The sequence below is a fragment of the Centruroides sculpturatus genome, unplaced genomic scaffold (genome assembly GCF_000671375.1).
Source record: "Centruroides sculpturatus isolate CEXI.00-Female unplaced genomic scaffold, Cexi_2.0 scaffold1642, whole genome shotgun sequence".
NCBI lineage: Eukaryota > Metazoa > Arthropoda > Arachnida > Scorpiones > Buthidae > Centruroides > Centruroides sculpturatus.
The window spans coordinates 103,298-115,889 of record NW_019385922.1 but is presented as its reverse complement, the minus strand read 5'-3'; the positions used below and the strand labels follow the sequence as shown (position 1 = coordinate 115,889).

Here is a 12,592-nt window from a genome sequence, read left to right as displayed (position 1 = left end):
TAATATAAATTACTTCGAGTCATTACACATTAAGCATACTATTTTTATTTCTTTTCTTGCAATAGAATTCTTGAAGTCGAAAATTTACATTGTTTTTTTTTAAAAGGTATAACCTATAAATTTGTATCATAGCGTGAGCTTGTATAAAAATATAAAATTCTATATAATTCTAGAATTATATAAATGATTAAATTTAAACTTTCAATTAAAATTTTAACTGAAAATATGTAAATATAATCTTGTTCGGATTACATTTAGTCACGCTATGAAGAATTTACAATACAGTCATGCAAGTTTCGTTATTTCTCTGTAACATTTTTAAATAACTTAAATTTTATATTATTTTCTAGAATCCATATTAAGCAATTAAATGAAAAATTCTTAATTAATATTGTAGAATATTGATAAAATAGAAATTTTAATTAATATTTCTTTAAGAATTCTGATTTACAATTTCTACAATTTCTAAACAATTTTTTCGCAAAATTATTATATGAGAAGTTATTATTATTATTACTAGAATAGAAAAATTCTCGAAATATTATGCGATAGGCTTATAGCTACTATATATTGTTTTTAAAATGAATTCGTTAAGTTATTCGAATACTAAAAATTAAATTTTAAATATTCATTTTTGTTTAAAATGGAACATTTATATCTTCTCAATTTACATGTTACAACATTATCAGTAATGTTGAGAAAAAGAGTTGATTGATTGAATAGGGAGCCAGAAATCTTTAGAGGAAATAGAGAAAAGAAACAATTATCCCTTTTTTATTACTTGAAGTACCCGGCTCTCCAATCAGGGTATCAGGGTATTCAATCAGGACAGGAGGGTCCAGGGCGTAGCTGAACCCTCCTGCCCCTGAAAGAAATAAATTCGAGATTCTCTTTAAAAACATTTTCTGACGCAATTGCATACACTTCATCGTAACATAAATCTTGATAAAATTCTTCAATAGTTATCTTATCGTACGATTAATTCATCATTTTCAACATTAAATACTTCGCAATTACACAGATTAGTGTTTTATTTAATTAATATATTTACTTTTCGTTGTTTAACAATAGACGATAACACAACAGTACAGTAATTAGAATAAAGATAATCTTTGAATATTGACATTTATTTATAACTTTTTTATCGGTAAATGTGTCTAAAACTGGTTAGGACCGATAAGGGGCACGGAGAAGCTGAACATTCATTCTTTTCGTTGTTTAACAATAGACGATAACACAACAGTACAGTAATTAGAATAAAGATAATCTTTGAATATTGACATTTATTTATAACTTTAAAATATTATCTAATTTAATTGATTTTTTCAGAAAAAATTATCCATTCGTACTTCATAATTAGTCTGATAAATACTTATACATATCAACATCTAGTGTAGCCTAAGTATTCAAATTGATATTCTTGTACTGTGAAGCGAAAAAGGTTCATAATAATTAATATCAATAATATTAAATATACCAGGATATGTATATATTAAATGTATAATAATCAGTAAATCACATAATCATAAGCAAACTCGAAACAAAATTAAAGTAAAATTCCAAAATCATTAATAAGATTTATACATTTAAGAATAGAGAATAATTAAATATCTCTTCCATCAATAAACAAATCATCGAAAAATTAAGAAAAAACAAAAATTCATAATATTTTTGATTCTGCTATGAATCCATGACTTTCAATTTTGTTTCCCACTCATTTAAGCTTTAGTCTCTTTCATTTATAGCTCTTAAAGAATCTATGAATGGTTCGGGATGAGAATTCTTGTAGGCCTATAAAAATATCAAAAATATATTATTTTAAGCAATTTTTTATATTATAAACTATTGTGAGAAAATAGGTAATTTTATCTAAAAATATAATACGTAATATTTGTGTAATAAAATATAATATAATACATATATTTTTTTTATTTTGAATTATTTTTACTTATAAATTATAATTTGCACATGTAATGAGATTTTACATGCCAGAATACATTGACTAGTTATATCACGCATAAATATTTACAGTGATGTTTAAATTTGTAATATCTTCAATTGTACAAAATAAACGCAAAATGAAAAAAGTTTTCTTGAAATCTTGTATTTTTTTAATTGTTAATAAATCTAATATAGGTCTATATAACCTACTTATAACATTTTATTGAAAGTTGAGAGGTTAAAGTAATATATTCTGAAGACTTGAGAGGTCGACTTTTTATAACTTAATAAAATACATAAAAGAAATTTCTGTGTTATTATATAAGTCAAAAGTTAAGAAATAGGGAGAAAAATAAGTTTAAAAAATTAGAATGGAGTCAATATATCTTCGTGTAGGATGCAAAACAAGTCTTTATCTCAGTCACTTTTCTATACAATTATTATGTAAATATGCAAAAATATGCAATCAATACAAACAACTTGTTTATATTTTCATTTACTTCATCACAAGTGAGGAAAAAATAAGTTAAGAAAGTTAAAAACATATTTGAAAGATCTTCTGCTGTAGAAGCACAGAAAAGATTGTAAAAACAGAAATAGGAAATAGATATAGAATCCAATAAATATGAAGTCACGAAATATTTACTCTAAATTGTGATAATCCAAATTTTAAAGATATATAATTGCTTCACATTTTTTCAAATTATGGTGCAGGTATGATTGATTTCTATATAAAAATCTTGTTTGCAGCATATATACTTGATGTTATTGAACCGAATCTGGCATAATTCTATTATAAATATTCACGAAATTTAACATTTAGCTTCGTTATTTTTACAGTTTAAAATATAAATTAATTCAATGAATGAAATGACGTACACAAACCAACGATTTAAAATTCCGTTGTTTATATTTTTTTGTCATTTCTATAATTCATAAATAAATATGAACTATATATTGTTAATTTTTAAATAAAGGTAAATGCGTAACCACTGAGTATTTTAAAAAATATCAATTTACAAGGAAATTTATTAAATTAATACAATAAAATAAAATTATGAATAGTGCGATCTTTTTGAAATTAATGACAAAAAATCTGAAAGATATTTATAATTTTAATAATGAACGTTTAAAGAAGAGGAAGTGTGTCTCCGCCTACTTTTAATATTGGCCAATCAGTTTCAAAATTTTACAATATTTTTTTACACTTTTTCTTAGAAATATGACAAAGGACTATCTATATTTAAAGAAAGTTTTTATTCAGCATAAGAACTAAAAAAATAGTACTATTCATAAAAACTAATAGTGTTAAACTCTTTTACACTTTTTAAACTCTGTTTTTTAAAGATTTTATAGTCATTATTGGCTTGTTTTTTTGAAAAATTGAAGTTTTATATTATCCAAAAGTCAGAAAGGAAAGAAAAATATAATTTTTTCGTAATTTTACATTTTATGTAAGAAAACAAAAGAAGAAATTTTCTGACTCCATTGAATTTTTATAACTTTTTTGGANTTATGTATATAGAATGGATTTTAATTCCATATGTATAAATGATTGTTATAAAAATAATATCAATAAATTATTTTAAAGTAAAAATATGATTAAGTATTAAAAGATAGAAATAATAAAGAATAATCACAAAGTAATAATGCTATAAACTTACTGTAATTATTTTCTGTATCATAACTATTATTAAATTTCAAAATAGTTTTTTGTTTACTTCCATCTAAAAACGAAGATTCAATTGTATACAATGATGTTTCATTCTCTCCTTTTGTAATATGATTCCAAAATAGTAATCTAAAAGGAAAAAAATCCAATAATGCATTAATTAAATACAATAAATTAAAACGTTTAATTAATAAGAAGTTTTATAATTAATTAAATAAAGTGCTTTACTAAAATAATTGAAATAAGAATATTTTGACATATATTACTTAAAGTAACTAATATCTTCTCTTCTTTTTTTGTCAGAACAAGAATACAGTTTGTTAGAAGATAAATATGTAAGAAAATTCAATTTTTTGAGGAATATTAATATTTTAGTATAAGGGCTATCTGGAAAGTAACTTCCATTTGGTTATTAAAAAAACATCAGCATAGTGAAAGGAATTTTATTATATGCAACTTAAACTTTTGCATTATTTTTCAACATAGTCACCAGTGAAATTTATACACTTATCTTAGCATGTTATGAGTTTTTGTATTCCATTGTTGTAGAATTCTGCCACCTGTGATTTCAGCTATATCAATGACTACTTCATAAAGAACTGTGTGTGAAATCTGTGGAAACTCACTAGAAAGTTCTGAAACTGTGAATCAGCAAGTCTCTCTAACCTTTTCATAAACTTTTGTATGAGTTTATCAGTCACCACAAATGGCCAGTCACTTCTCTGCTCATTGTAGATATCTTTTTACCCATTTTTAACATAGGGCATCATTGTCTCACTCTACTCTCACTCATTATGTTCTCTTCATAAACTTTATACAGTTGACAATGGATTTCAACAGTTTTGCAGTTTTTGGCTAAGAGAAATGTTATCAATGAGCATACCTCACAGTTGTGTGAAGCTCCGGAAGTGGGTCAAAATTCATGCACAGAAAATGTTTTTAATTTAGTTTTAAAAAATTAATAATAATAATAATTATTATTATTATTTTAAAATTATATATAAATTATGCGTAAATCTAAATAGATTAAACATAAATTATCATTTTAAAAAACGTAAAATATTTGTGTTTTCTTTAGGAGGAAAAAATCTTGGAGATTAGCAAATCAATTGATTTGTTTCTTTTAGGGCACGGAATACCTCACTAACCTCAATTGTAGATCGAAAGTTTCTGGGTGAAGGTCTTATTTATAGAGGGATTCATACAAAATGTCCTTGCCCACGGTGATTGCTTGACCTTATGTTAAACCATCAACCTAGTTTAAACAGCATGCATAAAGTAGATTGATAGAATTTCTTATTCTTAAGTAAAATGTAATCTTACGACACAATAAACAACTCTATCCCCCCTTAAAAAAAAACTAAAATGCACGGTAATAATAAATTTGTTAAATTATTTTCCTTATATATCAAATCGTTACACATTGAGGTAAAAATCTATGAAATTGCCTTGTGTTACATATATTATGAAAATTTTTTGATAATTTATTTTTTCTGTTTAAATTTTAAATTAAAATNAAAACAGCTCAAATTAATTCGAAGTGTTTTAATACTATGCCATTTAATATATTTATTTACTATTGTAATAATGTTTTGCGTGTTCTCTTTGATAAGTCCTTAAGTCAACAAATTTGAATTTTTTAATTCCTATTTATTATGAAATTTTATATAAAATATAATCAAAGCTTACTGTTTCATTATTTCTACTTCAATATTTCTATTGTTTTATTTAGAACTTAATTTTTGTATAATTTGATTTCTTTAAAGGCAAGTGACAGAACAGAAAATGCAAAATACTTTTAAAGGTAGGCCTGTATTTCTACTAAGATCTTCTAACGTTTGAAACAAAATAAAATAATTTCTGAAGTTTTTAAATTTAGTTTACATAAATTTTGGCTTTGGAATCCAAATTATTTATTAGACACATGATATGTATTCTGTAAAGCTATCAACAAAACATACTCGGTGAATAATAGTACAGTATATAGTTTCAAGACACATATGTCAGAAATGTATCTTTCTGATCCGTGAAAATATTTACTAAGCAAACAAATTAATGAAATAAAAGTAAAAAATCATGATCATATCATCATGATTCATGTTATCCGAGACGGATAATCTTTTCAAATTTAAAAAACATTAGAAACAATATCATCAAATTGAAAGCAATATCACATAAAATGTAAGTGAAGTTTGAAGATCGCTTCGAAATTTTCCAACTGCATTTTTATTTCAGTAAATATTTGATTTTTTGCATTGCTAAAATAACACTTTAACTTTCGACATCTCGTTTCCTGTAAATGTATTTAAATTTTCCTCAAAAAACTGAACGCCATTCATTCATTCCATTAAAAAAATTCACAATGTAAAACAGATTTCTATCAAGGGTAATCTATATTTATCCCAAATGAATGAGAATCTAATTATAAAAATAAATAACAATTATGTTTTACGTGTTTTACGGGATGTTTAAAACGAAACAAAATTCTTTTGTTGTTGTAACAATAAATGAAAAAAGTAGTCGTTAAGACGGCAGAACAGAAGAACCGTCCTATCTGAGCGAAGATGTTATTGTATGTATCGTTTCATTCAAGGTTTATCCAGACAGCTTTTCTCTAGAGCAACTTGTGAGATAATAAGACCTTCATTACTTCCCGGTTGTTCTCGACCTTGACAACAATAACAGCCAGGTACTGTAAATTCTTTATCACTTCAAATATAGTATTTATTAATAAAATGACAAGATTATCTACTTCTTTAACGAAGATCCCACATAAAAATGTCGAAATAAAATTCCATTTTAAAACATAAATTATATTTTTACCCGTGTAATAAGTTATCTTTTCGGTAATTCGGTTGAGTTACGGTGGCGATAAAATTATTATTTGTCCTTGTGCCGAACAACCGGGGAGTTATTTAGTAAAGGAGCGATCCATTGATCATTTTGATGACTCGCCGTTCTTTAAACAAGACAAAAATCGTATAACTCGAAAAATAATTTAATACAAATATGTAAAATATGAATAACTGTATATAGAAAAATGAAATGTTGACTTACCAACCGAACCCCAATCGGGATGAGCAAGATTGTTATACCATCCATCGTACCTCTGTTTCTCTTTATAAGAATATATTTTTGGATTATTTTCTGCAATTAAAATAAAAATAAATAAATTTAAAATATTTTAAATTTTAAATACTTTCTAATAAATTACATTTAATTAGAATATGTAACTTTTTAACTCGATTGTACAATTGATTTTTCTGTTAAACCCTTTCAAACGGAACCCTCAGACGATGATCTCACCGTTTAACTGTTTAAAATGAGTTGACCTATATCTCGGGGCTAAAATCCGATTCTTAAAGAAAGTAATAGTTTTGTGTTGCTTCCTAAATATTAATATTCAGAATATACACTATCATCGAAATTTCCTGTTCTTAAAATAACAATACACATCCTTTGTTATCAATTGTTCAGCAATATAAAAACTTCTTGATTTAAAAAATTATTTTAAAAATATTGACTACATCACATCTATTAAGAAAATGCTAATGGAAAACCTAAAATTAACCCAGATTCGCTTCGTATGACATGAAAAAAACCCAATTATTTTCTAAGAATTTATTCAACCATAATTAAAGGTCAAGGTATCTAAATAGCATTCCTTTTTAGATTCATTATTCTGTTTTATTTGGTAATATATTCCTATTTTGTTAGCAAATCGATCATAATATAATCATTATTGCAGCATAAGTATTCCACGAAATACGTATTATAATCTATTAGAAATTTGTTTCAACAATTACCTTTATTCAAGTATCAATATCATTGAAGATACTTATTAAGTGATTGAAATCTAGTATGTTGTTACATAATTACAATTGCTTACATCAGATGACTTGCACTCATCTGTTGAAAGCATAAAGCTAAATGGTGTCATGAAATTAAGAAATGAAATATTAGATTGATTTTTTAAACGATTTGGTGTCATGATTTACTATAAAACTGAATAATTTACCCTGGTGATTTTAAGTAACAGGTCTCGTCCTTATCGAATAGAATTTAAAATTATGAATAATAATTTAAATTTTAACAGTGTACACTTCCGGAAAATACTTTGATAGTTTACTTTGCTAATTTATTTACTAATCATATTAAATTCCAACTGTAAAACAGTTCAAATTAATTCGAAGTGTTTTAATACTATGCCATTTAATATATTTATTTACTATTGTAATAATGTTTTGCGTGTTCTCTTTGATAAGTCCTTAAGTCAACAAATTTGAATTTGTATTTCAGTAAGCAAATTACCTAAAAATCATAAAATTTTAAAAGTTTATCCAATGCTTAATGGTTAGTATCAAACATTTTAAAAATAATAATTTATATTAAAAATTAAATCTGTCAAGAATTCTAATTCCATTTTATTTTTTAAGTGAGATTCGAAACCAAAATTAGATGTACTCAGAAAATTAGTTGATAAAAAGAATTCTATCCGAGAGATTGCATTAAAAGAATTGTATGAAAATTACAAGAAAGAAAATTGTAACCCTATATAAAAATATTCTTCAGTTATAATTTCTTGTAAGAACTTAATTTAACTAATAACCACGATTGTTTTTTTCTTTTTCTTTTTTATTCATTTATAAGTTATAAGAAGTTTAATCAACTCTCATGAATTTTCTTAAGACAAGTTCATGATATGCATCTACAAAAATGCTAATTTGCATTTTTTTTGTTATTAATATTAAAAATTATAATTTTATTCAAGCTGTCAATAAAGGCAATAACAACTCAATTTTTATATTAGAAAAGCAAAACAGTTTTAATATCTATTTTATAAAAGTTGGAAAAAATATTTTTCAATTGTTGAATAAAGAAAAATATATTTTTAATTGAAATATTTAAAAAACTGAAATTAGTAGTTTATCATTTGTTGTTAAAAACATGTTAATATAATACTAAAATACAAAAAATGAATGCTAAGTAAATAACAAACGTAGGTAAATGTAAATGTTTTTTAAATGAAATAATTTAAAAATAATTCAATAAACAACAATAGTCCAAATTTAATTCGTAGATATATTGGTTTAAAATAACTATTCAAGATAAACACATATAGATAAGTTTAGAGGCCTTAAAATGTTTAAAATAAAAAACGCTAGAATTATTTTTATATTTTAATTTTTACCATTATATTAAAATTCTTATATTAATTATATTATAATATTAAAATTCCTATTTGTATTGTAAATTTGTATACTGAATGTATGTTATATCCTCCGTATGAAGAAACAAGGAGAGTTTCTACTAACCTTATTTCTGAAATGTTAATGTATGGATTTATTGTTTTTATTCCGTTAATGGTAAGAAGAATTGTAGATGGAAAAGCCAATAGAGCAAAGAAGATTATGTTAAAATTCTTATTTTTAAGAAGAAAGAATTTAACTAATGCAATTTTTTATTCGGAGTCAATATTTTCTTTGAAAGATAAGAATTGATTTAATTCATTTGATCACAAAGTTTTTATAAATTACATCGTGTAATTTATAATTAATATTTAATATATGATAATAACTGCAAATTTTATGAGTTACGTATAAATTTTAAACTGATTTTTATACAATTTTATGACAATTTTATACAATTGCTATTTTTATCATCATATAATGTATTATGTTCAAACATTATACATGTTATTAAAATGTATGAATATTTGATGTAATGTTTATGTTATATTATATTTAAATGATTAACAAGACAAATATACAAATTAGATTGTTCTGGATTTTCTTGTAATTATTGATTACAGATTTTATGTTGCGAGGATAAAACCACCAAACACTAATGGCAGATTCGCTCCTCACCAACGGGCAAGTCACGTGGATTTTTCTGGAGTTTCTTCGTATGTCTAACATCTAAATAGGAGCCGGTTTCCCATAGAAAGAAAATTCTCCTCTTGGCAGATTGCCCATATCTCACGTTGCCTTATCTCATCAATCCAACCAAATTTAATCTATTTCTTTTATGTGTAAAAAGCTATATATTATTATTTTCTATATTTCAATCTTATTGATTAGTCTATTTACTTCAATAATAATATATGAAATGTGGATAATAAAAAGCAGGATATATTTTCGAAGTAAAGTACTTATTCTTCGAAAAATGATGAAATTTTAAAAATTAACAATCTTATAAAGAATATTCAAAAATATTAATTTCTTATGTCTTCATTTCATCAAAAACTCACAATAACTCAAGAACACTTATTCAAACTTCATTACATGTTTTTGCATACAAGCCTTCATCAAATAAATGAATATGCCAAATGGATCAGATAGATAAATGGAGACATGCCAAATATTTTGACTGATTTTGTTACAACAAGTAGCATTTCAGCGTTTTTTCCCCTTATAAATTATAGCCATTATACATTTCTTACAAAACCTATAATGATTAGTAAAAATGATTATCAAGAATACAATAGGTGTTTGTGAGCATTGTTACACAAATCAATAATTTTAAATTTTTGCACAAAATTTAAAAATCTCAAAGAAAAAACCCTCATAAAAATGAACAAACTTGATATTTACTTTTCTAAAAATCTTTACATCTTGTTAATTGTAAAGTACGTGAAAATTTGTACGTACAGTACATAATAAGAGTAAGATTGTAAGTATAAGACATTTTGTTCACATTTGCCCAATGAATAAAGAAAAATAACAATAAAGACAAATTTAACTTATTTCTACGAAGTTATAACTAAATTTTGTATTTTCTATGACTTGTAGCAATTATTTCAACTTTTAATTTTAACGATTGATTTAAACTTTGTCAGGCTAATAAAAAAATATAACGTGATAAATGTTAATTAATATGAAGCTGGCAGATCATTAAAACTTTAATTTAGAAAGTTGTCTGAGCACTACAACTTTTGAAAAATTTACATTGAATTTTGTTAGAAAGTAACTTAACAACAAATAAAATTTACAATATTTTCTACCTGTTTTCAATATCAGTTAAAATTCTTTCAGCAAGTATAATATACAAAAACTTTAAGAATATTCAATGTAAAATACATAAAAGTTAATAAACGTAATGGAACGATTGTATTTCATTTGTATTCGATTGTTTAAAAGTCTATAGCAGTTTTTTTAGATTATAAGAATATTTGCATTTGTATATTGAACTCCATTTGCATGGAGTTCAATATACACAGGAAAAGTAAATATTTTCTTTAATAAAGTACAAGAATATCGTAAAAACACTATGAGTTGAGAGAAAATATTGTTAATTCAATATTGATTCTATGTTTAATTAAATTCAATCCTACATCATTTTATTAGCTCCTACACCAAACTATACTGACAAAAAACTTAATAATAACTTTAACCGCACTAACCAAATCAATTTTTTAATGAATATAGGAAAACAAAGTTATTAATTTTTATAACAGCAATCCATTAAAAAATCGGTTAAATATTGTAGCTGTAATAAATGGCATCAAATTTTCTGTTTTTGCCTCCTCCGGAAATCAATGCATCGATAAAGATCTGATAAAGAATCAATGCAAAGATAAAGAAATTAAAATAAATTATATTAAAATATGATTATTATCAATTCAATATAAAATCTAATGTTAAAATTTAATAACAGTATCTACTCTCAATCATTCTGGAGAGTAAATTGTATACAATACACACATTTGCATGGAGTTCAATTATCGACATATATACGTATACTTCAATTAAGATAATTTTTAAGTCTATCAACTAGATTTAAACCAGAAAAAAACTATTTTTTGAATTACATGTAAAATCTACTCATCAGAATTCTTGATAAATTTTCGAAATTTTATCAAAAAATATAATCGGATATCTTCACATCTTCAATATTCTTGAATATATCCCAATCAGTCATTGATATTTCTTCAAATATCTTCTATATTTTTGATTTCTCAAGTGTCCAACATAAAAATTAAAATTATTTTAAATTCTTTTCATTATAAATTTCTACCTGAAATCCTTACAAGATTGAAAATCTCTTCTTTTTATGATTATTTGTCAAATAATAAATATTTATAACAAACAGTAACAGTTAAAAAATTCTATGTCGTTATATCGTTCAATTTCATATCTAAACTGTTTCTGTTAATCTTTCATCACTTTCCATTACATTAGATTTCACAATTAACTGTAGTCTATGTAATGCTTGTAAACATTGCTCTTTATTCTTTTAAGTGTAAAGAACGTAAACAATTGTAAAATATTAAAAAAAAAAATACTTAAAAGCACTAAACCTCATTCAAACTCCAATAATTTATGATTATCTTCACTGCGTTTCAAAAGTCATCATATAACATAAAAGCCTATTATCATAAAATACAAAAGAATCATCTCTTCAAACTGGATCTTTTCTTCTTTGCGAGTCACTTTTCTTCTTTGCGAGTCACTGTGTCCATTTTATTAAGCTATTCTATTTAGTTTCTTTTTTGTTTCTTACTTATCCGTAACTCCTTTTCATTGGCTAAATATATCATGACATTAATTAATTAATATTGATTTATTTACAAGATGGAAAGTATAAGAACTGCATTGAAATGCTGGAAAGACCACCATTGAAAAACATGTTTCACTTTAATTAACAGCAAACTATTATAAATGAATTTATTTAACAATTAAATTTACAAATCTAACATTTATCAAAGTATTAAAAATTTTATTTATTTATTTATTAAGATGACTACAGTTTTTTTTAATTTTAATTTCCATAATTATTAACTCCTTAAACTATTTTTAATATTTAATCCAGTCGACCCCCCTATAACACTGTTGATTATTCCGTTTTATATGAATTCCATGTTGTACGAGTCACTTAGATTTTACAAATACGTGTGCCGGGCTGTGAACAGCTGACGTATTTGTAAAATCTAAGTGGCTCATACAACATGGAATTCGTATAAAACGGAATAATCAACAG

General features: G+C 24.3%; 1 protein-coding gene across 3 annotated transcripts in view; it reads right to left on the bottom strand.

Moving 5' to 3' along the window:
• The window catches only part of LOC111612592 (dual oxidase-like), a 65,221-nt gene that overhangs the window by 28,373 nt on the left and 24,256 nt on the right, over nt 1–12,592 (bottom strand). For 2 of the 3 annotated variants that reach the window (XM_023353820.1, XM_023353822.1), the window contains exon 2: nt 6,671–6,760. In XM_023353820.1, coding sequence (XP_023209588.1) covers nt 6,671–6,760 — 90 coding nt within the window. Of the gene's footprint in view, nt 1–6,670; nt 6,761–10,616; nt 10,690–12,592 lie in introns of those variants that run through there. The other variant, XM_023353823.1, reaches the window with a different exon arrangement.